The 27880-nt window shown below is 51.1% G+C and overlaps 1 protein-coding gene across 1 annotated transcript in view; it reads left to right on the forward strand.

Moving 5' to 3' along the window:
- ACSS1 (acyl-CoA synthetase short chain family member 1) overlaps positions 1-27880 on the forward strand; it is a 58647-nt gene that overhangs the window by 13876 nt on the left and 16891 nt on the right. The window contains exons 3-7 of the mRNA XM_077866046.1: positions 12748-12947; positions 19402-19577; positions 19973-20125; positions 23570-23717; positions 24986-25123. Of these exons, the coding sequence (XP_077722172.1) occupies positions 12748-12947; positions 19402-19577; positions 19973-20125; positions 23570-23717; positions 24986-25123 (815 nt within the window). The remainder of the gene's footprint in view (positions 1-12747; positions 12948-19401; positions 19578-19972; positions 20126-23569; positions 23718-24985; positions 25124-27880) is intronic.

The raw sequence follows: 27880 nt of genomic DNA on the forward strand, positions 1-27880 counted from the left end.
GGCACCATGTACACTCATACACATACGTTTTAAGTGTGCTCATTTTTTTTTTTTTTTTAAGATTTTATTTATTCATCCATGAGAGACAGAGAGAGAGAGAGGCAGAGACACAGGCAGAGGGAGGAGTAGGCTTCTGGGAGCCCGATGTGGGACTCGATCCCGGGTCTCTAGGATCACACCCTGGGCTGAAGGCGGCGCTAAACCGCTGCGTCACCAGGGCTGCCCAGTGTGCTCGTTTTCAAGGCACATTTCTACAACTTGCTCATTGTGTTTAGGGTCCATCCTTGGAAACAAGCTCTTGGATGGTGGTGAGGGCTCTGACCCCTGTTCTGGGAATTGTGGCTCGTGTTGCCTGTGAGTAGACTCCACTCTTCTGAATACTGGGAAGGGGAGGCCTGGCAGGATTTGGGAACTCGGGGAAGCCCCATGGCCTGCCCCGCTAATTCCTTCCCTCTGTGCTATCACTTGGCATGGGTTCCAAGGAGCACCCTGCCAGACAGGCCTGGAAGCTGGGGGAGTGCACTTAGCTCGAAGGTGGGCCCAGTGCTGGCCACAGGGCTCTGGGAGGAGGACTGTGAGCAGAGGGCAGCCTGTTGAGCTGAGGCTGTTGCTCAATCAACTGTTGAGCAGAGGGCAGCCTGTGAACTGAGGCTGGAGCCGGGGCCAGAGGGCTGCCCCAGCCCAATGCCCAGAGAGGTATGTTCAGAGCTTGCCCGAGGAAGCTGTTCTAGCCTCGTGAGCAAGCACACTGCAAACCCTGGGCCCCTCCTACATCCCCTGAGGCTGGGCCTACGGGTCTGAGGCCTCCAAGGGCAGGAGCTGCCGAGGCCAGGCAGGGCACAGATAACCTGGGTGGCTCCCCAAGGCTGTGCGGCTCAATAGCACCCTGGGTGCTGCTCCTTCCGACTGTGCACATGTGCTCTTCCAGTGGTGCCTTTTTAGAAGATTATGCTTCACCTCTAGTTCAAATAGATTCTAGGGGCCCTTCGAGGTGGGGATGCAGAGAAACACAAATTCTTGTCCTTGGGAAGTTGGTGGTGGGGTACTAGGTAGATTATGTGGCAGACTACTGTCTCCCTGGAGCCTGGAGGTCTGGGCTAGGGATTTTCAAGCTGGACATGGCGTGGAGCCGATGGAGGCCCCATGGCTGGTTTGTCTGTGGGTGCCCTGAAACAGAGCTGACGGTAGGTTGTGGGTGTCTTCCTTGGAGTATTTACCAAGGCTTCGCTCATCTTTTGTCTGAGTGCTCCAAAAAGAGGTCTGAACTTGAACTTGATCCCAGAAATTAAGCTTAAGACCAAATTTTAGCCCTGGTCAGCTCTGTGACTTGAGGCCTGTCACTCTGGGCCTCACAGTCCCCAGCTATAAAATGATGGTCCCTCAATAGTGCTAAGATCAGCACTGTTCCAGCAGGAGCGGGCATGGCTCAGTGTGGTAGTCACAACCAACATAGTACAATAGGGCCTGGCATACAGGCCATACCATACAGGACAGGAGTCTCGGGTGTGCCCACAATGTGAACTGAGTATAGTTTTCAGTGTGGGTCAAGCCCCTGGAAGGGGTGGTTTCTGTGGCTGTTCCAGCTTCTTTCTGGTGGGATGTATACAGCGAGGAACCCCTGTCCAGAGGAGCAGAGGGGATGTCAGGCCTCCTTCTACCCTGCCTGCCTCAGCACCCCTGGGTGGGCATAGAGGGGACAGCTTTCTTTCTGGACACGTTGGGTCAGGCCCTGGGTATTACTGAGACTCTACATGGCCTGGTGCCTAATGTGGAGGGCTCTCAGAGAATACAAGAGGGGTCTGCCTTTTGGGGTACCTCTCCCTCTGGGGCAGCTTGATCAACACACATGGAACTGGGGAGGCCTGCAGCCTAGAGGCACCTCCCACAGAGCCTTTTTTGTGTCCTTGGCCCTGAGTGTCATAGAAAGGAGGGTCCCTGTGGGCCCCAGCAACAGGAAGTCTCCACATGAGCACCCAGTTGGAGAAGGCTTTGGCAAGTTCTGAGGAGGGTTGGATTTTGAGAGGCACAGGAAGGGGTGTGTGTGTGTGATGATGAAGACAGCAGAGCAATGGTAGGTGAGTGCACTGTGGGTAAGGTGGTGGGGGGTGGGGGGGGTGGAGGTGGAAGCTGTGCTCTATGCCTGCTCTGTGTTCTGGCGGTGTGTGACCTTGAGCAAGTCGCTCTACCTTACTGACCCTCTGTTTCCTCATTGCAAAATGGCAACATGCTTGTCCTCTGCTGGATGGCTGAGTGTGGAACAGCACATGGGGGATGAGAGCCCAGAACAGGGCCTGGGAAGACGAGGATTCCAGATCTGATGAGGGAAGGGTATGGAGTGGCTCTGTGGCTGCTGGGGCTGCGAGGCTGGGGGTGGTGTTTTCAGAGCAGGGACTTTACCTCTGGAGAACGATCTCTAGTTAGCTAAAAAGCAGCCCCTCCTCCTTCTCGTGGGCCTGATCCTTGTTCTTTGCTCTTCTCCTCATCCACAAATTAATTATTTTAATGAGCAACTCCTTCATTAAAATAATTGGTAATTGAAGGTAAGGATCCTTAATGGGCATAATGAGGTGGTTGAGTGGGGTGCTCTGGGGTGACACAGCCCCGTGATCAGTGAGGTTTCCTGTGGCAAGAGCCATTCATCACACAGGGCAAAGTCAGTTTGCTCAGTGGGCTCCTCGGGGTGGAGGAGGAGAGGCCAGAGGCCGTGAGCTCATGTGCTCTGTCCTGGCTTCCCTGACTAAGAGGAGGGAGGTGCCCAGATACACTCTTCCCCCTGCTGACCTGTGAGTAACTGTGATTGCAAAACTTGGTTGGGAATCGGTGTGCTGACTGCCAGGAATTGTGGAAACCTTGGGTCATTTGGATTGTACACTTACCTTTCCTTAAGACTTTGGCTCCCGGTGGTGAAACTGGGAAGTGTTTTGAATCTTTCTATATATGATCACTTATCCTTCTTGTCCTTCTTTTGGATCAGATAACTCTCTTGGAATTTTATATTTTAGAATGGCCAAATCTTGGGACTGCAGCAGGAATGACTCACCTCAAGAGTGTCTACGGCCAGGGAAACTTCCCTGATGGGGACCCTTCCGATAGTTTTTTGGGGACAAAGAGTGGCAGAGGTTTACCCCCAGCAAGCATGTAAGCAAACGCCTCCCTTGGAGCTGGATCCCTGCTTCTGTGCACTCTCTCCTGCTGTACAGGGGCTATCTGGGGGCTGGCTGCACTGTGGGAGATGGAGGGGCATTGCCTGGTGACGGCACAGTGTGGGCCCTGGGGTAGGAGAGGGAGGGGAGCTGAGGGGTAGGCTGGGAGGGGCTCGGTGCCTGCTCCTGAGGACTGGGGATAACTTTCCTGCCACAGCTAGAAGAGTCTTCTAGGACTAGGCGTTGTGGTCCTGTTTTTTTTTTTTTTTTTTTTAGATTTATTTATTTGTTCATGAGAGACACACATGAGAGAGAGAGAGAGAGAGAGAGAGAGGCAGAGACACAGGTAGAAGGAGGAGCAGGCTCCATGCCGGAAACCCGACGTGGGACTCGATCCCGGGACTCCAGGATCATGCCCTGGGCCAAAGGCAGCACTAAACCGCTGAGCCACCCAGGGATTCCCTGTGGTCCTGTTTTTTAACTTTCTGTTGCTAGAGGCTCAAGACAGTGGGAAAAACCTGACTCATAGCTTCACTGTGGTAGTGCTGTGGTGTCCCGTGGCCTACCCTACATGGTTCTCAGCAGGGCAATGCTGTGGGCACAGAGGGCAGCAGTTGGATGTCCTCACCTGTCCAGAAGTGCTCATCAGGCCCAGGCTGGGGGTTGGGTGCACCTTCGTACCTGCCCCGTCTCCCTGCAAGTACCCATTTCCTCCTCTTATTATGCTAGGTAGACACAGAAGGGAAATGTCACCATGAGGTTAAACATGCTGTCTGACACAGAGCTGAAAATCTATGCCCAGCTAGATGGGAGCGGGCCTCCAGCAGGCTGGGTCCCTGGGGAGGTTGAGGATGCCTGGCTCCTGGCTGGCAGGCACGCATGCCCCTGCCCATGGCAGTCCCCAGCAAGGCAGCCTGGATAGTGCTGGTGTCTGGGCACCCTGTCCCTGCAGGGCTGAGAAGAGGCATGTGGATGTGCCCCAGGTGGCCCCTTCCTGTGCTCAGCACAGCACCAGCCTCCAGGGCTGGCCAGGCTGGACCCCTCTGTCCACTGCCTACCTAGAAGAAAGGGCACCAGCAACAACTTCTGGGAAGATTCCTGGTGACCGTCCTGCACAATAGGGTGTCCCAACCCTCTCCTCCAGGAGCCGGACCTGAGCCTGCTGTCTGGGGGCAGCTGCTAGCCCACTGGCCAGGAGCTGACACTGATGCTCGCAGCTCACGTTCATGGTCATACTTGGTTTTAAAGCCCAGGACCCGATGCCCAGCAAACTTCTGGGGTCCTCAAGCTCACCCAGTTGGAAAGGTCAAAAATGTGGTTTGAGTTCAGGTTTGTGTGACTCTAGTCAATGTACCGAGGAACCTGAGTCTTCCCTTCCCATCCCGGGAGGGCGGAGGTGACAGTGTAAGTGCTCTGCAGCACTAACTTGGTGAAAGGCCGGATACCTGGTGGCTCCTGGTGGCTCCTGGTGCCTCCTGGTGCTGTGTGGAGAGGGTAAACTGCTGTGTGCAGACAACAGTCCTTCACTAACCAGGACGCTGTGTTTAGATGTCTGCTCCCACCCTCTGCATAAGCAGACACATGAAGTGCTAACCTCAGCCAGGGAGGAGGCGGCTCGTCAGTGCTGGCAGGCTCTAGGTGGCCTTGAAGAGGGACAAGGGTCAGCTGCAGAAGAAGGTGGGGCCGAGAGCTGTGGAGTCGTGCTGGGACTGTGGGACAGTGAGGAGCAGGAAGCAGAGTACTTACCGGGCGCTCTGGGCATTGGAGCACCTTAGAGGCCAGGGTGGGGGACACCGTGGGTGCCAGAGGAAGGGGTGCCAGAAGGGTGCTGGCTGCTTCTCAGAAGGGGAATCTTGGGCTGGCACTCCCTCATCCTTCATTCTTTGTCCTGCCTGTTCCCCCCAGGCCTGTCTTGCACCTGATCGGAATGTGGTAATAGCAGTGGGTTAGGTTGGGTGAGAGGCTTGACAATTTCCCATCAACAAGTCCAGATAAACTTCCACTTGGCCTGGAGTGAGGTTTCTGAGCCTTTGGCAAATAAGGTGACACTCACTTGATCCAACACCTGCCCGTTCTCCCTGCTGGTACTACTTAGATGAGGTTTCGGGGAAAGGAGCTTTGACTGAGTGAATGAGGTGACAAGGACATGGAATTTGGAAGAGGGCAGGCAGGGATGCAGGCAACCTCAGAAATTCTGTGTGCTCTCCACACATCAGTGATGCGTGGCTCAGGAAGCAGCTAACACAGTGATTGCCAGCTCGGGGGAGCCCTAGTCTCCTGGGGAGGTTTGCAACAGTAAGCTCAGCGCTAAGTCAAGATCTCCCCGGGCATTCTGGGAACTTGGTTTGAAAACACATCTCCAGTAACACAGCTGCCTGCCCTGTCAGGGGGAATGTGTCTGCAGGATTCAGCTCTAGAAAAGGGAAGTCAGAGACACTCTTTTAAGCAGAAAGGATGCTTACACAGAGTGCTTACAGAGCCTTTGGGTGGACTCCCCGCACCTACTCTGGCACAATCGATATGGACTCAAGAAACCCCGCAGCACTGCGGAGTTCTCAGAACAGGGTGTGCAGGGCCTCTGCCAGGAAACCACTGTTTTGCTGGTTCAGGTGCTCGGCTTTCTCTTGACATCTTTGCAGCAAATGGAATCTCTCCAGGTAACCCCAGCCCTCCTAAGCTGCAGCAACGCACAGCCCACCTTGCACCTGCTCCTCAAGTGCAGCTATCTGGCACAAGCTGAGTCGCACGCAGCAGCCCAGGTGTGAGGCGTCCAAGGTGGTGGGTGTGTTCCCAGGAGGCTCAAACAGATGCTGAGTGAGAGAAGGGCAGACGACCTCAGGCAGGTCTATGCAGGGTGGGTTTGCAGACCCGATTCTGCTCCACTCCTGGGCGGTTGACTGGAGCAGTGTGAGTACCGGGCCTGTTACTACCCGGGTCCCAGGCACTTGGGGTGGGTTGTGTGTGTGTGTGTGTGTGTGTATGTATGTGTGAGGGGTGGGCTCATGGTCCTTCCTCCTGGTGCAGCAGTCACTCCCATGTGCACCACAGCTGCTCAAGGTCTACTCTAGATAGTAGGCTCTGATCTCTCCTCCGTCACTCAGTCCTTCCACCCAGGTCGGCCCAACCAGATGTGGAGTCATTGCAGGCCAGGCTATTTTCCAAAAGCACTTTCCTAACTTCACATCATAAGCCTGTTCCTTTGCTGGGCTTTAGGACTAATGCCTACTATTTGTGGGATATTTATCCAGCCCAAAGTTCTACATGAGGAGGTCTTTGGCATGTTAGGAGCTGGTGCAAACGGGGGTGCTTTTGTGGAACTGCCAGAAGGTGTCCTTCAGAAGGGGTAGGAAACCTGGAATGTAGTACAGTGTCCTGGGGCAGGTGCCTTCGAGAGGGGCTGCACTGTGCCAACTGCAGTTGCCCCAGTGACAGGGCTGCCAGGGAGCACATGCACCTGTGGAGAGAGCCTCAGGAAGTCCAATTGCCGAATTCATACAGAGCGCTCCGCCTTGAACCCAGGGTCAGGGGGACCAAGGCCTTGGAAAAGGAGAAAGCTTGGGTGGCATGAAAGGGGTGTGCATTTTGCTACTCTCCTCCTTCCAAACAATTTAAATTTCTATTAGCAATCATTTGTTTATTGAATGCACAATTATTGAGTTAATTAAATAAGTTTTTAAACATTTTTTAACATTTAAATTCAATTTGCCAACATATAACACCCAGTGCACATCCCATCAACAGTTTTACGAAGGAAACAGGTGACATAACCTTTAAGGACAGCCTTAATGGGGGTCACAGGCAGCTTTTAGGGTGTTGAGGGCTCATGAGGTTGGTTCTGCTGTCAAAGGGGCTTGTCCTCTCAGTCCCTTGCTCAGTTGGTCAGTAAGTCATGTTGGTAGCTGGAAATCCTCCACAGAGGGAATATTCATACTACAATAATTGGCAAATGCCATAAATCAGGGCTTTTTTTCCCCCGGGGAAAATTGGTTGTTAAACATTTGGCAGGACCTCCTTTTCTTTTTAGCAGTTTCTCTAAGCTGCTATCAAGAGACCAGGAAACCACTTTGGCCTGAGGCAATTGCACCAAATTCTTGTAGCCTCTGGATTCTCACTGGGTGGCTGTGTCTCCTTGCTTACTTGCCTCTGTGTGCGAATTTGGAATGTTCTGTGGATTCACAGTAAAGTTTGGAAATAGAGAACCCCTAGCTCGTGTCTGGTTTGAAAGTCTCCATGTGAGCTCTGTTGCCCCAAGTCCTGCTGTTTCCCTTGCTGCCCAGTGGGTTTGTTTGGAGCAATGTAGAAGGACCTGCTGGGCCACATGGGACGGGTCAACGTGGAGTGGGACCTGAAAAACATGCAGTGGCTTTTTTTTTTTTTAACTAGGGAAAAGGGAATGTTTTTAGAAAGTTAAAATCTACACCCTGTTCCAGAATCCACCAGGGGAAGGACATCACTTCTGTGGCTTTCCCCGGGAAGTAAACAAGCCTGGCCGGCTAGTGGATGAATGTCCTGCCAGGGCACCAGCTGTTTTCTGGGCTCGTGTCCAGGACCAGTCTTGTCCAGTGCTGCCAGCCTGGCATCTGGCTCCCTCAGTGTTGTGAGCTGGGCTCTGGGCCTGGAAAGGAAGAACTTTTCTGGAGACAAGACTTGGGTGGGAGGCCAAGTGCTGAGGTCTGAGGGGAAATCAGACATTAATCAGGACAGGACTTTTTTCAAGTCTGATCTTACTTCAATTCCTCAGGGGTTTGTCTAGAGGTCAACTGCATAGGGTTTTGTCAGAGCAGGAGAGAAAGCCTTAGGAGGAGTCGTTCAACCTGAATATGCCTAGTGAGGTGTATTCTTGGGCAGGTGCTCCTCAATGTGGAGCCAAACATGGAATCATGAGGGGAGAGGCCATGCCCAGCCCCATCCTCTCTCCTGTTCTCCTCCATCCTGATTACAAGAAAGGCTCCGTGTGACTGCTACTTCGATGTGCCCTGCCTGGCCCTCCATGCAAGCCCCGTGTGAGAAAGGGGCCTTCCTGCTTTGTTCTGCTTCCTCTTTACTACCCCATCTTCCAGAAGTGGCTTGCTGAAGAAAATACTGAACTGCATAGAAGCAAGATGAGTGGCCTTTCAGGTTCTGCACCTAGGTCCTGGAGTTAACCCCTCTTCTGTCAGCACTCAAGCTTGGAGAAAGCAGGGACTCTGAAATGCTTTGTGTCTGTCACAGGCCTTACAGTCACAGTATCAACATGATCACATGGGTTTATTTCCCTCATTGGCACAAGAAACTAGGAGAAAGGTAGCTGTGGGTGGTTTATCAGTAGGAGTGGTCCCTCTCATCTGCTGTCAAAGGGGTAGGACATTTTCCTGCCTGTGTGATGCTATGATCGTCAGCCTCGCCCTCTCTGCCTCTCTCAGTGCAGGGAGAAAAAGGTATCTGTAGAGTGGACAGGCGCTCACGGTGAGAGCACGGGCCTGAGGAGTCCTGCGCCTGCCAGAGTTCTTGTCATTGCTCGCTTATCTGCTATTCCCATTCATTCAACAAATATTTATCAAGCCTTCTATGAATTAGGCTCAGCTGCAGGCCCCAGGGAGAAGGCAATAACCCCCAAATCCCTGCCCAAGAAGATCTTGTACTTAGCAGAGTAGATATCTGGGCAATGAAGGTGGTATTTATTTAATGAAAACTAAGAGCCAGAGTAATTGTAGAAAGTGAACAAATCATGTATTCCCAATTTCTTTCTTTCTTTCTTTTTTTTTAAGATTTTATTTTTTATTCATGAGACATACAGAGAGACAGAGACACAGGGGGAGAGAGAAGCAGGCTCCTTGCAGGTAGCCCGATGTGGGACTTGATCCCGGGAGACCAGGATCATGCCCTGAGCTGAAGGCAGGCGCTAGACCACTGAGCCAGGGATCCTCCAATTTATTTCTTAAATAGAATTCACACACAAACACACATGCACACACGAATGCACATGCGGCTTATCTTACTTCCCTGGGCTGTCATTGGGAAATGGCTAGGAGGGAAAGATACTCTTGAACGATAACCATGCAAAAAGTTTTGATTAGAGTACAGATAAATAAATACCAGTGTATATCTTCCTGTCTTTCTTCTGAACTCTATTTCCAGCTATGTCCTGTTTTGGACTGAGCAGGGCCAGGGGCCTTTATACTGATGAGACATGACAAGTGTCTGGTTACAAATACTTGAGGTCAGATTATGTCTTTAGCATTGGATAAACATTCTTCCCTGCCGATGTTGATAGTTGGCTATAGAAAGTCTTTTCCCTTCACCCAAGGCCAGTCAGCATGTTGTGAAGCCTCATTAGCACCATGCCAAACTTCTGTATTTGTGTACATTACCTGCATATGTTCATATTGAAAGTCTGGCCCTGAGGAGTCTACAATGCAGACAAACTTAGATATCTTACTCAGTCCTAGACTAACAAATGTTACTTTTTTTCTTTGCACTTGAAAATACGACTCTAACCCACTTCAGTAAGATCATTTCTCAGAAAGCTGCAAGGGAAGACCCTGTAATCAGGAGGAAGCCAATATTTCCTGTAGTGACAGCCCAAAGCACTAGCCTCCGAGTGGCTGCATTATCTTTTTGATACAGAAATAGTAGCGTTTCAGTTTGTGGGAGTCTTTTTTTTTGTGGGGAGTCATTGAGAGGTCACAAGTATCCAAGAACATGCTTTTGAACAGTTTTTGATTATGTGGAATGATAGGATTGCTCAAATAACATCTATTTTTCAATGAGTTGAAGACCTAGGTTTGCTGACCATATTTTCCAGTGGCAAAAGTGTGGAGGAATCAATGTGTTCCTAATTTACGTTATTAAATGTACAGTTGAGGTCAAGGGCCTGGGTACCCATATCCTGCTCTAGACAAAAACCATGGGGATGTGGGGGCACATTTAGTAACGCAGAGAGTAAGTGGGGTCACGGATGGCTGGATGAGAGAACTGGGAGAAGAAAGGCTTCTTGGGGTGTGACGGGGTCTTGAGAAGTTCGAAGGACTGTCATTGAATGATAAATTTGATTTATCCAGCTTTAAAGGACTGAGCTAGGGCTAAAATGACAAAGCAAGAGTCAGCCCTGTGAGGTGGTGACTTTCAGCAGTATGATGCTTAAGTAGAGGTTGGACCACTGTTGGCAAGAGTGTGGCAACAAGATTTCTTGACCTCAAGGGAGACTGCACGACCTCACCTTCAAGGAGCCCTTTGATTTTGAGGTTTATGGCTCTGGCAGAGTGGATAGCAAGGGGAGTGTGCTTGGAGATTTACCCAGATCAAATTCTTCATCAGAAATCACTGCACGTAGCAGCAAGAGTATGGGACCCACTGGACACAGCTCCAGGTCCAGCACATGCTGACACCTCTCGATCCTCCAGGGAACTCATGGGCTGCCTCAGCTTGGTTGCCAGACCCTGCTCCAGGGCAATTGCTCAACTGCCCTACAGTAGTGGGGCAAATACTGCCACTGTGGGGGAAAATCACCATTCCTTCCCCCCTGCTCCTTTGCTACTCCTCACTGCAGCCAACCTGTCCAGAAAGTTCTCCCTGCTGCCCTCAACACCAAGCTGAGGTGATAAATCCCCTTCACACTTTTGTGCATGTGCCTTCATTTCTGTAGCTGGAGCCGTGGCCCTGGAGGATATGTTCCCTCTCATCCCCATGGTGTCTGGAAGGGAATCTTTAACATCTTAGGAACCTACCAGTCAGCTATGTGATTTTAGAAATGATTTTTATAATTTTAGAAAATGATGACAAAGAGATCTGTTGGGAAAGATAATACCTACTGAATGTTTGGCAGGGTCTTGGGTAGGTGATGCTTCTCCTGAACATGTGAGACAGGTACACAAGATGCATGGCACCCGCTGTCTCAGATGATCACATGGCTGTTGAGAAAGGCCAGCTGCCACATTTAATGCAGCTACTGTAGAAGACTCACCCAGGATGCTCTGTCTAGACAGTTCCTATTTGTTCCTTGACTTCTGACTGCGGCCTTGGTCTAAGAAGAAGCGCTGAATCCCGTCAGCGCTGAGCAACACACATTCAAGCCTCCGTCTCCCAGAGCCCTGCCCAGAGGCTTGCATCCTTAGCTATGGAAATCGGGCCTGCCCTGGACCTGCGTCCTCCACCATCGCCGCGTCCTCAGTGCGGGCATGGGCTGCCCCAACCTGCTTCCCTGGGCTACCGCGAGTGTTCTGGGCGCCGAACTCTGGCGGCTTTGGTGTTGGGGCTGTGCTCTTCAGCACACACTCAGGACGCGGTGCGCGGGGTGCCGGGCGGCGGCTGAGAGCTGGAGGAGGGGCCGCCCCGCAGGAGGGAGGAGGGGCCCGCAGGAGCCGGCGCGTGCAGGGGTCGCGAGGCGCAGTGCAGGCTGCCCTTGTGCCCTGGTTTGCACAGGTCTCCTCGCAGGGCGGCGTGGGGCAGGAGCAGAGGCCCCCGGAGTCTCCGCCGGGACAGGGTGGCGTTGAGTTCCATCCGGCCGCTGCCTCTGGGCGACTGTTGCCGAGCGGGGCGGTCCTCCGGGGCGACGCCGGCGCACGCGGCCCTCGGCGAGGAGCCTGGCGGGGCGGGGGGCGGGGCCGGGGGCGGTCGGGCTGCGCGGGCTGCTCGAGCCGGGCCTCTCCGCCCGGCCCCTGCAGCCGGCCTTCCTTCCCATGGTAGTTCCGTCATCAGATAACAAATCAAAATCGAGTTGCAGCAAACAAGGCAAAACGACTGATTGCCCGCGCAGCCCCGGGGCAGCCGTGAGGACGCAGAACCCGGCGTCGCGCTCCCCGGGGCGCCCGCCCTCCCGTCGGCTCTGCTCGCGGCCGGGGCTCGGCACGGGCGCGGCGCCGCCTCCCGTCTGCCCTTCCGGGGTCGGCCGTGGACTGTCCTTGGCTCCGATTGGGCTGGGCTGGGTCACGTGCCAACCCGGAAGCCAATCCGCTGGCCCGGCTGGGAGGTGGAGGCGGGGCCACGGGGACCGGAGAGGCGGGGCGGGTGGGTGTGGGGCGTGGCCGCCCCCGCCCGCCCCGCCCCGCCCGGCCCCGCCCCCGCCCGCCCCGCCCCGCCCGGCCCGCCCCGCCCCCGCCCCGCCCCCGCCCCGCCCCCGCCCGCGCAGGGGGGGTGCGCTCGCTGCCGGCTCCTCGGCGCTGGGGGGCGGTGGTCGTCGCGCCGCGGGTCTTCCCTCTGACTCACTGGCCGCACAGACTTGAGAAGTCTGTGGCATAAGCCAGGACCTCGCAGCTGCAGCCTCCTTGGTGCCACTGGGTTGTGCCGGCTCAGAAAACTGGGGTCTTACTTCCCCGTGACCCCTCCTTCCCCACTTGACTTAGGAGATCACCCTTGAGGGCGGACGCTTCCAGAAGTCTGAGGGCTGTGATGCCTGAGGCTCCGGCCACCTACCAAGCAGGGCCCGTGGATCTCCGTCACTGCCACCTGCGAACTTGAGAACATTATCTTCTGGAAGAGAGCTCGCCCGGCGACAAGCACTTGGGTGCCTGCTTCATTCCCGGCCCGGCTGGGGTACAGGGCTTGCTGTTTGCAGAATGATGCCGCCTTGAGCTGCTCTGCGGTTAGGCCCTCTCCATCTCTGATGGCCTCTTTCCTTATGCTTCAGGGAACTGCTGGAGACCACATGCCGCCTGGCCAACACGCTGAAGAGACATGGAATCCGTCGAGGGGACCGTGTGGCCATCTACATGCCTGTTTCCCCACTGGCGGTGGCTGCAATGCTGGCCTGTGCCAGGATTGGAGCCGTCCACACCGTTGTCTTTGCTGGCTTCAGTGCAGAGTCCTTGGCTGGGAGGATCAATGATGGTGAGCCTTTGGGAGGGAGGGAGAAACCTGGAGGCCCTTGGCCTTTGTTCCTTGGGCCTGGCCATCAGGGATTTAGAGTGGAGACAGACATTAATACAGATCACACAGACAAATGGCAGATACCACCAGGGACAGGGACATGGCTGAATGAGCATTTGTTCTGTGAACTGAGACTTTTTTTCTTTTTTTGTGAACTGAGATCTGATGGCACTGGATTAACTAGGTGAAGAAGGAAAGGAAGATGGAAGATTCCAGGTGGAGGGAACAGCATAGGTGCCAGCTGATTGGTGGGAGGAGGCTGGCATGGCTGTGGTGGAGGGAAGAAATGTGTGGGAGGAGATGAGGCTGGGAATGTATGGGGAAGGTCTCACAGGTCAACAGCTAGAAGCCTTCCATCATGAGGGAGGGTGGGGTGGACCATTCCCGGAGGCCTGGAGTCAGGTATGGGGGCTTATAGTGCATCCTTATGGATTTCTGTCTGCAGGTAGGTGAGAATTTCCTGGACAGTGTCCAGAACAATATTGTCTCCTTCCTTTTCTTTGATGTGGGAGGGCTGAGTGTCTAGATGGTGACCCCATGTCTTCAAGGTCTGACCCCTGCTCACTGAGATATTAGAGAGTCCCCTGAGCTGCATCACCAAGAAGGGTGCTTTTAGGGACCATTGGGAATTTTTTGTGTCTCACTGAAGACTTGCCTTTGGGTGGTGAACAGAGCTAAAGGGCAGAATTCTCAGACCCGGGCTGACCACCTTCTTTCCACTCCCTTTCTATATCTCTCCCTCCACTTTCAGGGGTTGGTGTTGTCACTCATTTCTCTTTCTCTCTCTCTCTCAACTTTGTAAAACTTACTATGTGCCAGGCACTGTTCTAAGCACTTTGCCAAAGTCATCCCTTTTAACTTAACTAAGCTAGTCTTCATAAGTATGATAGGCGACAGTACTCTATTTCTCCCTTCCCCCACTTTTTCTGACAGCTATAATCATCTTAAAGTGTATAGTTCAACGGCATTAAGCACATTCACAATGTTGTGCAGTCATCATCACTGTCTATTCTGGAACTTTCTCATCACTCCAAATGGACATCTCATACCCATTAAGCAGGTATTCCCCATTTCCCCCTCCACCTAGCTTCTGGCAACCACTGATTTGCTTTCTATGTGAAGTGGTTTGCATATTCTGGATATTTCATATAAATGAACTCATACAGTTTGTGGCCTTTTGTATATGACTTTTTTGACTACTTACAATGTATCATTGCTTCATTTCATTTTCTGTAAATAAAATTTTATTGTGTTAGGTATACCATGTTTTGTTTATCCATTCATCTGTTGATAGACATTTGACTTGTTAATACTTCTTGGCTCTTCTGAATAGAGTTGCTGTGAACATTCATGAGAACACTTGCTTTCAGTTTTTCATGCATATACTTTGGCTTGGAATTGCTGGCACACACGGTAAATCTATATTTAAGTTAGTGAGAAACTGCAAAACTGTTTTCCCAAGTTGCTCTGTTGTACATTCCCACCAGCAATGTATGATGGGTTACAGTTTCTTTAAATCTTCATCAACGCTTGTTTTTTTTTTTTTTTTTTTTTAAAGATTTTATTTATTCATGAGAGACAGAGAGAGAGAAAGAGAGAGAGAGAGAAAGGCAGACACAGGCAGAGGGAGAAGCAGGCTCCATGCGGGAGCCCGACATGGGACTCAATCCCTGCTCTCCTGGATCACACCCTGGGCTGAAGGGGCGCTAAAACTCTGAGCCACCTGGGCTGCCCTCATCAATGCTTATTATCTCACTTTTAAAAGAAAAATTATAGCCATCCTAGTAGGTATGAAGTGCTATTTCATTGTGGGTTTGATTTGCCTTTCTAATGACTAATATTGAGCATCTTTTCATGTGCTTCTCCTTTTGTACGTCTTCTTTGGAGAAATGTCTAAGTCCTTTGTCCATTTTTAAATTGGTTGTTTGTCTTTTTTGTTGTTGAGTTGTAAGAGTTCTCTCTGTATTCTAGATGCTAGAATTTTACCAGATTTATAATTTGGAATTATCTCTCCCATTCTTTTGTTGTCTTTTCATTCTCTCAGTAGTGTTCTTTGATGCAGAAAAGTTTTTAATGATGAAGTCTGGGTCATCCATTTTTTCTTCTGTTGCTTGTGGTTTTGGAATATATTGCCAATTCCAGTGTCATGAAGATTTGTCTCTGTGTTTTCTTCTGAGAATTTCATAGTCTTAAACTTTTTAGGTCTTTGATCCATTTTGAGTTAATTTTTGTATATGGTGTGAGGTTCAACATCATTCTTCTGCCTGTGGGTATCCAGTGGTACCAGCACCATTTGTTGAAGAGCCTGTTACCCTTGGCACTTTGTCAAGACTAATTTGCCATATATGTGAGGGCTTATTTCTGAGTTCTCTATTCCATTCCTATGCTCTGTATATCTGTCCTTGATTTTCATGTGCCAGACCACTCTTGCATTCCAGGAATAAATCCCACTTGGTCATGATGTGTAATCCTGCTACTATGCTGCTGGATATAGTTTGTTAGCATTTTGTTGAGGATTTTTACATCAGTGTTCATAAGGGGTATTGGTTTGTAGTTTTTTTTTTTTTTTTTCCTGTGATACGTTTGTCTGGCTTTGGTATCAAGGTAATACTGGCCATGCAGAATTGGTTAGAAAGTGTTTCCTCCTCTGCAGTGTTTGGACAGAGTTTGAGGATTGATGTTAATTTGTCTTTAAATGTTTGGTAGAATTCACCAGTGATACCATCTACTCCTGAGCTTTTCTTCTTTGGGAGGCTACTGTTTTTGAAGATGAGGAAACCAAGGCACAGAGCAACCAGTTAAGTGACTTGCCTAAGGTCACATTGCTAGTTACTGACAGAATCAGCATTTGAGCCCATTCTGCCATCAGAGTTCATGCTTTTAACATTATGCTAGGCTGATGCTTTCTTCTCTTGATGACATTGGTCACGGCTGCCAAGTTTTTCTGTTAAGATTCTTTAAAACAAGCAAAAGCAGTGGGCCCTGGATATTTAGTAGCTGGGTGCTAGAGCAGATCCCAGAACTTCAGGAACCCTGAACAACAAGGCCACAGAAGGGCAGGGGCCAGGTCAGTGCTGAGGCCCTCAGCAGGGGAAACTTCTATAACTTTTCTCTAGAACTTTGCAATTAAGAGGTTCTTACGCACCCTGACAGCCCTCTACATCCAGCTATTCAGATGTCAGTTTCTGGGGACTAGGCTCTGTTGGGACAGGTGTTTACATTCTCTTGGGTCAACAAGGGGAGTGTTTTGGTTTTTTAATACCGTGTAACAAACTACTCTAAAACTTAGTATTTAAAACAATAAATTTTATTGTTATATTTCATGATTCTGTGGGGGTAGGAATCGGATGGGCTTAGTGGGAATGTTTTTTCTCTGCTCCATGATATCTGGGACATAAGCTGGGTTGGCTTGCATGGTTGGCGACTGCCAAGCACCTCTTTTCATCTAGTCTTTTCACATGACTAGCTCGAACAGCCTCAGGCAGTCAGACTCATTACATGAGTGGCTTATGGTTCCAAAAGGATGGAAGTAGAAACTGCCAGTTGTCCTAAAGTCCAGGTCCAGAATACACAGTGTCATTTTTGCCATACTCCATTGGTCCAACCAGTCTGATCATTCTAAATTCAAGGGGAGGAGATCAAGACCCTACTTCTCCTTAAGAAGTAGTATGAGACTAGATGAAAGAATTTTCAACTCTTTGATCCGTCACTGGGAGGGGGAGGAGGGGAATGTGAGCATGGCCACCACGGTCTCATCATGAGCTAGGCAGCCACCTCAGTCAATATGTTCTATTCTAGAGTTTCTGTCCCCTGGCCTGGCTTTCAGTCTCTGACCACTCCCCTCACTTTTATCTTCTCTCTTGCTTTAGGGTGTGTGAGAAGTGAAGAGAGAGGGCAATATGGTGGGGGAGGGTGGAGGGCCAGAGAATGATTCTGAGGGGCTTGGGGGATGGGTGCAAAGAATGGCCCCCACGGATGTCCAAACCCTAATCCCCCCAAATCTGGGACTGTGTTACCTTACACAGCAAAAGGGCTTGGTGAATGGGATGAGCCCTAAAATGGGGGAGATTATCCAGGTGAGCCCTGGATATCTAATTATGTAAGCCCTGGAAATCAAAGAACTTTGGCTGGATGCAGAGGACATGTGGCAGAATGAGAGATCAGAGCATGAGAAGGACTTGATCTGCCTTTACTGGCTTTGATGATAAAGGGGGTCACAAGCTAGGGGATGTAGGTGGCTCTAAAGGCTGAGAATGACCCTTGGCTAACAGCAAGGGAAATGAGGAAATGGGGACTTTAGTCCTAAAGTAATATGGAGCTGAGTTCTGCCAACCCTGAATAGCTCGGAAGCAGACTCTTCTCCAGAGCCTCCAGATAAGAGCTCTGCTCTCTCACACCTTGATTTTAAACATGAAACTCCAAGAAAAGAACCCTACCAAGCTCACCTGGACTAGAGAACTGTGCACTAAAATATGGGGTTTTCGAGATCCTAAGTTTGTGGTAATTGGCTATGGGAGCAATAAAAAATGAAGGCAGATGCTAATACCAGCTCAAAAACCAGGTTGGTAAAATCAGAGCTTCCCAGATAAAGTGTCATGCTGATCTGGCCTGTGCCCTGATGCTGTGCACACACCCTGTACCCATCACCCAGCTTCAGGGAGAACCACAGAGTGAGACATGCTTCCAAGCACCTCCTAGGAACTAGGTATATACACAGAGGTTCCTGCCCTGGACAACTGCTTGGGTGGAAAGCCTCAGACAAATGAGTGCCAAAAGCTAGGCATGTGCCATGGGAAGCTGCAGAGGGCTATAGTCCACAGAATGCAGTTCTAACATGCAGGATGGGCTGGGGCCACTGCTTTCTCCTGGAGGGTCCTGAGCTTTCTTTGTCTGTCATCCCCTTGAGGCTGGGCTCTTTCTACCTGATGAATCATCTCCCTTCCTGCCCCATAGGGAGTTTACCTGGTCCAGTGTCAGCACCTGGGATATAGGCCACGATGGTCTCGGACAGGCTGCCCAGCTGATTTCGTTTCCCCAGGGTGACCGATGGCCAAGGCTGAGGAGCAGAGTGTACAGCTGAGGTCCCCTGGCATACAGAGCTCGATGACACTGCCCTGGGTGCTCCAAGCACTCTAGAGTACGCCTCTGACCCTTAGATGACCCAGCCAAGGGCTGAGAGAATTCTTAGGTGGCCTTTGAGGGCATGTCCTCTCTAGGTCCCTTGGGATGAAGAAAGAATATGTTGCTAGAGGGTACTTTTCCAACTGAAAAGCTGAAGGAGATGGGTGCCTCAGTCAGGGCCCCCACAGAAGCAGACCCTGAAATGAAAGGTCAGGGGTAGCCAGTTCATTTGGGAGGTAGTCCTGGGAACTGCTAGAGGGTGGTGGGGAGTGGGGCTGGGCAAGGGGAATCCACCAGACCAGCTTCCACAGATGGTTCCTGGAGCTCAGTTCTCCAGGGAACCCTGGGGGTGATGGAGACACATGCGTCAGGATAGGCTCCTGGGGTGGGGGGAGTGGGGTTATTTACATTCCAACCCTTGACTCATTGTGGAGGGCTGCTGGGGCTGGGCATTCCATTGGCACTTCTGCCTGTGACTTTGGAAGAAGTCCTTGGTGAAGAGTGATAAAAGCTCTGAGGCTGTGTGTGGAGCCCTGCCAGTCACTACTGTACCTGGGTGTTTGTTCCGGGCTCCTCCTTATGGGCCAGTTATAGAACAGTCCACTGCAGCCTTGATTCCTCTGGGTCATCCCAGGTTGGGGCACAATATGGAGGGTCATTCCTTTTTATTTTTATTTTTTTTAAGATTTAATTTATTCATCACACACACACACACACACACACACAGAGGCAGAGACACACACAGGGCAGAGACAGACCGAGGGAGAAGCAGGCTTCCTGCGGGGAGTCTGACGCAGGACTCGATCCCAGGACCCTGGGATCACCACCTGAACTGAAGGCAGACACTGAAGTGCTGAGCCACCCAGGCATCCCGTGGAGGGTCCTTCCTTTGCCTATGGTTCTGAAGCCCAGTTTGCCTCTGTACTCAGTTCCCTGCTCAGGTCCTCACCGTCAGTTAGCTGTGGGAGCTTGGGCCTCCCCAGCCTTGTCCTGGGCCTGGCCAAGCCTTGCCTGGTCATTGCAGAGCAGGTGTGGACCTGCAGGGCCTTCTGCTAAAGGCGAGGGTGGGGGCTTGTCACTCCTGGTACCCCCTGGGGGTGTGGCCTCTGTTTTCTGGACACTGAAGCTTCTTGACCCTGCACAGGGCTGGGGCACATGGGACATGTTGGGGCTTGGTCTCAGCATCTTGGTGATGCTCTGCCACCACGGTGGCTGTGGCCAAGGACGGTGTGACGGCCTCTCCTCTGGGAAAGTGCCCAGGGCAGATGTCAGCATACCTTTTTGTCTCCATTAGCCAAGTGCAAGGTGGTCATCACCTTCAACCAAGGACTCCGGGGAGGGCGCGTGGTGGAGCTGAAGAAGATCGTGGATGAAGCCGTGAAGCACTGCCCGACCGTCCAGCATGTCCTGGTGGCTCACAGGACGGACAACAAGGTCCACATGGGGCATCTGGACATCCCTCTCGAGCAGGTGGGTTTGCCTCACTTTGTACAGTTGGAGGAGGAGAGGTAATTATTGGGTTAACTGGGTCTGAGTTTTGTCAGACTGTGGTCCTCAACCTGGGTCCCCTAGAGGTGCTCAGGGTTCCCTAGTGGTAACTGATGGACTTACATCGTGGTTGGGAAGGTGGAACTCAAATACCACAAACATACTGAGACACTTAATATAACAGAAATGATCAGATCCTTCCTTTTATTTTGTGCTCTCTCTGCATCTGGAGTTGAACTAGGGTAGGGTAGAGAAGGTGAACTAAACCCAGTCTGCCAGGTCCTGTAGCGGCCAGGTAAGAGGGGTTCTCAGAAAGGGTAAATGGGGGCAGAGGGTAACTGCCTTGGATGGGGCCGTTTATGTCTTCCCCCTTACAGGAGATGGCCAAGGAGGATCCTGTGTGTGCCCCAGAGAGCATGGGCAGTGAGGACATGCTTTTCTTGCTGTACACTTCAGGGAGCACTGGGACGCCCAAGGGACTCGTCCACACCCAGGCGGGCTACCTGCTGTATGCTGCCCTAACACACAAGGTATGCTCCTTGGTGTGTTGGGGTGACAGGTGTTGTGCCTCTGTGCAGGGCTCTGAGTAGGGAGCCAGAGGCTGGATGAGGCTAGAACTCCTATTATGACCTGGTGCCCGTCTGTGTGAGGGGCTAATGCATCTCCTAATGCTGTGAGTTGTGGCACTGACACAGTGAGTAAGTTGGTGTGGGGACTGAGTTTCTGTGCTCATCTAGGTTTCTGGTCTGTAGCTCACTGCTGGCCTTTAGCCCCTCGGCACTGGTATCTCCTCTGAAGGACTTGAGCCCTTCCCCAGGTTGGATGCACAACCTGGTACAGCTGCATTGTGACACTCCAGGGCCCAGGAGCTTAGGCCTTCCTGGCCCCCTTCCTCCGTGAAAAATGTTACGATTATAATTTACAACTCAATTGTGTAGAGATGGATAGGTTGCTTTTACATGTTAAAATGCTTACTGCTACTTAAAAGATCTTTTTTTCCTCTCTTGGTATTAAAAAAAAAGAAAGTAAAACAGTTTGGTACACCCCCACAGGTAATGTGGGGTTTGCTCATTAGGGCCACATTTTAAAAGTAAAATTAGAAAAATATTTATTTTTCTAAGGAAACTTAAGTTCAGTATACGGAAAATAGTGGACTACCCTCTAGGGCCTATAAAGCAGATGGTATGGCATATTTTTATTCTAATAAATGCATTTAAAAATCAGCACTTATTTGAATGTGGGGGAATTGTGGGCGGTTGTGGTTTAATTGGCATCCCTGGTCACTTGGGGAATAGTTTCACTTCCCAGGTAAGATTTGGTTTTAAGATAGAGTTTATGGACCTGTCACAAAAAGCGAAACTCTGCTCTAGCTGGTGCCAGCAGCACCAGGAACTGACTGGCCAGGTAACCAGCCATCCCAGGGTTATCCAGGAAGGGCTCAGACATTGGTCCTGGGTGGTGCTGTCTTTCCTGCCTTGGCCTCCTTCCTCTGTGCTGACCACATCCCTCCCCAGGGGCTAGAGAGAACCTCACAATCCCAGCAAAATCACTGGCCTGGTTGCAGTCCAGGGCCCCATTCTGACCCAGTCACTGTGGCTGGGGGTGGAGGTGGTGCTGATTGGCCAGGCATGGTCACATAGGGGGTGAGCTCATGAATGAGTGTGGCAAGCAGCAGGTGCTGGGAGGCACGTAGTAGGCATGCACACTACACATGACATAGTCTGAGTGGCGATGCACCCATTCCACTGGCAGCCACTCATACCCAGGACGAAAAATGTTGAAAGTGAGCCAGAAAGACATATGGTATAGATTCAAGCTGAACAGACAAGGTATTACCTGAACCCAAATCCATATTATAGCAGTTATCTTCTCACTGGATGACCTTGAGCATGCCACAGAACCTTTCTTGACCTCAGTGTTCTCTGGAAAACCCCATCCTTCCTCAGCTCTTGGTGGCAGTGTTGCAAAGATTGACACATCAAGTGAAAATACCTTGGGAAATTTAACTACTGAGACCAAATACCAAGAACTTCAACAGAGTAGACCAAAATTTTCCCACTGGTTTACAGTGAAGTTAACAGTTTACAGTTAAGTTAAGTGAGCTTAGGGAAGCTAAGCTATAATAGGGTTAGAGATTAGTTTTTGTATTGTCAAAGGGTTACCAGGACCCAGTCTACATGAGCAAAAGAAGTCAGGGTATAGGTGTCTTTTGAATTTCTCATTGCAATAAGAGATTTTTTTTTTTTTTGAAGCATTAGGAGTAGAAACTTTCAGCCTTCTGTAAGATAAAAGTATGCACACATGTAGAGGACATTAGGATTGTGGGTTCTTCAGGGAGAAGGACAGTGGGCTCTGAAAGGATGACGGATGTGAGCAGAGTTTGGAGATGTGTCTCAGAGGGTCAGGGCCCTGGCTGCCTGCTGGGCCCTTTGGAGCCTGGCTGGCCCCAGGCACTTGCTCCCCTTTCTAGAACTGCAGGGAGAGAAGTCTCTAGCCCCATGAAAGAGTTGGCAATTTGGGTTCAAGTTGTACTGAAAATCCTTTCAGTCCCAGAATGCTGTGGAGCTTTGGGTATCGGTGTCTCAATTCTCCAGTCAGTGAAAGCACAGTCCTCCCTGAGAGAATCCTCCCTCCTCCGTGGGACACACCTGCACCAGGCCCTGGCTGTCTCAAGATCACTGTGCTGTATGGGGACTCCGGAGAATCTCAGGGTTCATCTTCGTAGCAAGAAACTGGGCCACTCATCCAGAGATTTAAAGATTTTTTTATTGCAAAATAGAACAATACAGAATAGAAACCAGAAAACCATCCAAATCAAATGTGTGGCTTAATGAATTATTAGAAGGCAAGCCCCACTTCAGTCATAGAAGCCCTTCCCTGCCTGTCTGACCACACCCCCTCCCCATATCCTGACTTTGATAGCGTCATTGTCCCGGGTTTCTGCACTTCTAGCTTTGTTGCCCAACATACATCCCCTGATACTGTAGCTTACTCCTCCCCTCTGATGGTTTTTTGAGAAGTCTTTTAAGCCTTTTTTAACCTGTTGGTCCTCCTCCTCCATCCCTTCCATTTCCTTAGACTTTTTTGTGGCACCTGGCGGTTTGTCCCTCTATCCTCTGTGTTTCCTGCATAGGGCATTTGGATCCAGAGGCGGGTGGGGCTCAGGTTGGACTTTGTGATAAGAATGCAGGAGATATATATATGTGGCTCTCTGCTCAGGCTCTCAGAAGCTGATGCTGCTTGAAGCTTTTCTTGGTCTTTTTGGCTTTCTTCTTTTGCAATTTTTTTTTTTAATTTTTTTTTAAATTTTTTATTTTATTTTATGTATTTATTTATGATAGTCACAGAGAGAGAGAGAGAGAGAGAGAGAGAGAGGCAGAGACATAGGCAGAGGGAGAAGCAGGCTCCATGCACCGGGAGCCCGATGTGGGATTCGATCCTGGGTCTCCAGGATCGCGCCCTGGGCCAAAGGCAGGCGCTAAACCGCTGCGCCACCCAGGGATCCCTTCTTTTGCAATTTTTAAGGGATCTGAAAAGATTGTGGTATAACTTAATGCAGAAAGCTGCCCTTACTTTAGACATACAACGCGATGAGGTTTTACCAGTGGTACACATGAGGCCACCACCTGCATCAGGATGTGGTGTATCTCCAGCTCCTGGAGGCACTGGCAGGGCCCTGGCAGGCAGTCCCTGAGCAGGGCTGGTACAAGCACGACCTCCAGCTTACAGATCCACTTTGCTTGGCGGGGGCTCATGCGGTATACACCTGGGGTCTGGCTTCTTTCACTGTGGTCTGTGAGAGAGTGCTGTGTGTAGCAGTAACTCTGTCTTGTCACTGCTGTGGCTACATGGAACCCTGGGAGTGCACTTATTCTTTCTGCTCTTGGTGGCCTTAGGAGCAGCTGTGTTTTGCATTTACAGACATGTGGGGACGTGGAGTGACATGCTCCTGATGGCCTCTCCTGTTTCTGCAGCTTGTGTTTGACTACCGGCCAGGTGACGTCTTTGGCTGTGTGGCTGACATTGGCTGGATCACAGGACACAGCTATGTGGTGTACGGACCTCTGTGCAATGGAGCAACCAGCGTCCTTTTTGAGAGCACCCCGGTTTACCCCGATGCTGGTGAGGACTGGGGACCCATAGAGGGTCTCCAGGAGGGAGCTTGAGGAAGGAGGAGATGTTCACAGGAGGGTGGAGTAGAGGCCCTTGCTCCTGTCTGGCTATGGTCCTAGTGGTCCTGTGGCATAGCTGCTGAGCCTTGCCCTACCACGTGGCCTGGGACCAGGGGCAATGTCTGCACTGAGATCAGATGAGCAATAGATGGCAGTCTGATTTGTCACTGGAAGGCATCTCAGGACAACCCACTCCAGCATTCCTGTCCTTCTAGCAAACTGGGTGCCTTGGGCCATCCCTTTAGAACTGTTCCTCTCATGTCTCTGGCCACCTGATCAGATCCAGCCCTTTTTAAACACCCAGGCCAGCTGCCAACCTCCTGTTATCCCAGACAGAGGGGACTTTCTCCAGCTCTGCTGCCTATGCCTTCAGGGCCATCTGTCAGAGAGTGTTGCCTGTGGCCTGGAGCAACCTCCATGAGTTGAGATCACTTTGAGGACCCACATCTCACCTTGGCATCTTCCTCCAAGACAGCACAAAACCCTAAGTGTTTGCTGTAATGCAGTCAAATGGTGGTGGCCCTGCCAGGAGGCTCTTGCCAGGCATTCCACAGCTTGAACAGTGATGTGTGTGCAACTTCTTTGACACCTTCCCTATGCCTCTCCAGCCTCCTGATGGGCTAGATGCACTCTAGGAAGAATGTATGATCTCATGTACGTCACTTCCACCCCTCAAAGCTCAGTTCATTCTGTGTGTAAGAGCCACGGTAGCAAGTTGTGGGGGTTTGTGGGAAACCAGGAGTTTGTGTGTATGCTGGACAATTGCCCTGTGCCCCAGGGCTCACTCAGTGGCAGCTGCCACTGTTCCAGGGGAAGCATTATTATAAATCACCCCCTTAGAGATCATTTAAGTGTGACTGAGCACAAGTTCTGTTAGTGCTACACGGGTTATTTTAAAAATTCACAGTGATATCCCTTTGAACTGATCCTTGCTATATCTTCTGGGATACACCATGTGAATACAAGTGCCTAGAGCCAGGTGAAGGCTGTTTCCAAATGTGCCAGCCTTCCAAATGTGGGGTGTGCTAGGAAATGGTTGCCACAGGGAACTCCCTCTCAGAGGGCTCCGTTCCCATCCCATTGATGGGTATTGGGGTTCCATTTCTGTGAACACAGGTGTTTGCATGTATCCAGTGCCCAGTAACTGTTGACTGATATCTAAATAAGTTAGATAATGTCCGGTGGGCTCAGACTGACTGAACTTGGGCCCTTCTGTAGGTCGATACTGGGAGATGGTGCAGAGGTTAAAGATCAATCAGTTCTATGGGGCCCCGACGGCTGTCCGGCTGTTGTTGAAATACGGCGACTCCTGGGTGAAGAAGTATGACCGCTCTTCCCTGAGGACCCTGGGGTCAGGTGAGTGGCCTGCCATGCTGCAGGAGAGGGTGCGTGCCATGTGGCAGAGTCAGTGCAGGCTTGTAGATGGCTTTGATCGTGACAGCTGTGTGGCTGTGTCTGTGGTGAATTCAAACAGTGCCAGACTGAATAGGAAGCAGACGTCCCTGCCCGTAAGAAGCTTCCTGGAGGCCCCAGCTGATAATAGTCTGGGGCACAACATTCTGGATGTTTCTGTGCCTGAATTCTGTGCTTCATCTTTATTATGAAAATCTGGTAAAGTGGCCCCAGTCTTCATTAGTGGCTGCCTAGGATTGCAGCGTGGGAATTGAGCATGGTTCACAAAGGTGTTTCCCTATGCTGGGTGCCGACTGGTCCCAAGGACTAGTAAACACCATTCTGTGTTTGTGTGCTGTTCTGGCTGTAGGTATTTCTAAGGCAGAGGGTTGGGAGACCAAAAATTGTCTCCACTTATGATTTTGATAGATGTTACCAAGTCATACAAAAGCATTTTGGAAAGGTGATGTGGGGTTAGTTCAGATGATACGGGCAGGGTGGAAGGTACCCATGCCTTTTCTCTCTCTTTTTTCCTGATTCATTTCATTTCTGCCCCTACACATGTTGTCAGTAGGGAAAACAAGGGTAGGGAAGCCCTCTGTGCTCCTTGGGTGAATACTTGGATCTGTTTGGTGGTTTTTCACAAAGGAAGCATGTGGGGCAGGTGCTACCAGGGATGTGTCTTGCTGCCAAATGAAGCCATGAGGAAGGGAGCTCAGGTCCACATGTACATGTCACTCCTCAGTGACGTTCGTGTGCAGCGCTATAACAGGTCTTAGTGCGCTGGTTCATTCTGTTCCCTTGCCTGCAGTGCCTTGCTGCCCCTCCCCACTTCTGAGGACTCCATCCTTCTTCAGGGCCCTTCTCTGTGAACCTTCTCCGGTGGAGTTCCCTGGCTGCTCTGGACCTCAGGCTCTCTGCTCTCAGACACATCTATATGTTCTTCTGGGATATCTGTTCTCATGCTGACTGTTTCACTGGGTGGTGGGCTCTCCAAGTCCCAGCCATCTGTGTCCTCAGCACCCCAGTGTGGGGCAGTGAGGGTCAGTGAGGGTTGGCTGCTCACCTTGAAGCTGAGTGGCAGGCCCATGAGCAGGAGGCCTAGGTGGTGCACTGAGGGCTCGACACCTGGATGCTGGCATCTCCAGGGCAGATGCTACCCAGCAGTGCTGCCTCCTGCCCAGGATGGCCTGTATCTTTGCCTGGGAGACATGTTTTCAGGTGCCTAGCTCCCCTGTCCTCAGGGTCTGCCTTCTGGTTAGGGTCACCTGGTATCCGGATGACCAAGTACTTTTGAATTTTCCAGGTGGGGTCAGCAGAGTTTGGGGCCCCTTTCTAGATGGTGAGTCTGAGATGCATCTCTTGGCACATTTAAGCTGTGGAGGGTGAAGCCTGCATGTCCTGAAGGGAGCCATGTGGATGGAAAAGACCTTCCCTCCATACCATAGGGGCTGTGATGTGCCCCTGCACTCTGGGCCAGGCAAAGCTTGGGGACGGAGGGCAAGTAGAGGGCCACAGAAATTCAGATCCTCCAGATGCCATCTGCAGGCCACCTGAATGGGCCCAGGAGTTAGGTCAGGGTAGGGGTTAAGGGAGGTTTGGTTTTCCCGCTGCACTCACGAGAATTGGCTACTAAGGAAGACTTTCACAAGGACCCCAATGATAAGGCATGTGCTCTGAGTGCTTCAGAAGGAGGTGCCCAGCAGCTGCATTAGAGTGGGGGTGCATGTCCTGTCCCAGCCAGGCATCCCCTCTGCCAGCCAGGCCATATGTAACCAGATCCACTTGCTCTCTTAGAGCAGGTGTGGCACAGCTCGCCACCAGGAAGCACACCTAGAGCCCTCCCTGGACTCTGTATTTTGTTGGTCTTGGAGGCACATTCCTGCCAAATAACCAGCCCCAACTGCAGAGTCCTACAGGGCTTTTCCTGGGGCCTGGCTATCAAGAAGCAGTGGTGACAGGCAGGTAAACAGCACCTGGCATCTCCTTGCATGGGGGAAACGGAGGAGACCATGAACCAGTAAGCTTAGTGCCTTGGCCAGGGCCAGTGTGGTGCTGGTCTCTCACTACGCTTCCACAGCTTGAGCTACTTCCAGGTGGCTGGATTAGTCCTCACAGCACACCAGGCTGTGGGAGCATTGACTTCATTTAATCCTCCTAGCCAGCAGAATCCAGCTTACTCAGGACTTTAGCCCCAAGATTTGTGTTAAGATTTATTTTTTAACTTTTTAATTTCATAAGCAACACACAGCTATCCTCTTGTTAGGAAGAAAAAATTGGAACATGGTCATGAAAACTGACGTCCCCTGTGAGTGCTGCTCCAGGTGACCCTGCTACTTGTGCACCTTCTGAGGCCTTCTGCACAGTTACGTTCCTGGGACAGATACAGCGTGGTTCCAAGATGTCTTTAATGTGAACATGATCACACTGTGCTATCATCCTAGTGTTTATTTGACCTCAGCAGCATGTAGTTTTCCATATGGCTCTGCTCTGTGGTTTGAGAACTTAATTTTATCCTCGAGTGGTGGTTGCCGTGGGTGTGGTCTGGTAGTGTTGACCATGTGGTTGGAGATCCGGGCTGTTGGAAGTTTTCAGCTTATCTCATGGCTTCTTCTTACCTCCTTGTGGGCGTGGGTGTGGGTGAGTGCAGGGGTAGTGCACACAACACCCAGTGCCCATGTGACCAGCATGGGAGGCCCCCACCAGGTCAGGCCTCCTCTA

Source organism: Canis aureus, chromosome 22 (genome assembly GCF_053574225.1).
Source record: "Canis aureus isolate CA01 chromosome 22, VMU_Caureus_v.1.0, whole genome shotgun sequence".
NCBI classification, from domain to species: domain Eukaryota; kingdom Metazoa; phylum Chordata; class Mammalia; order Carnivora; family Canidae; genus Canis; species Canis aureus.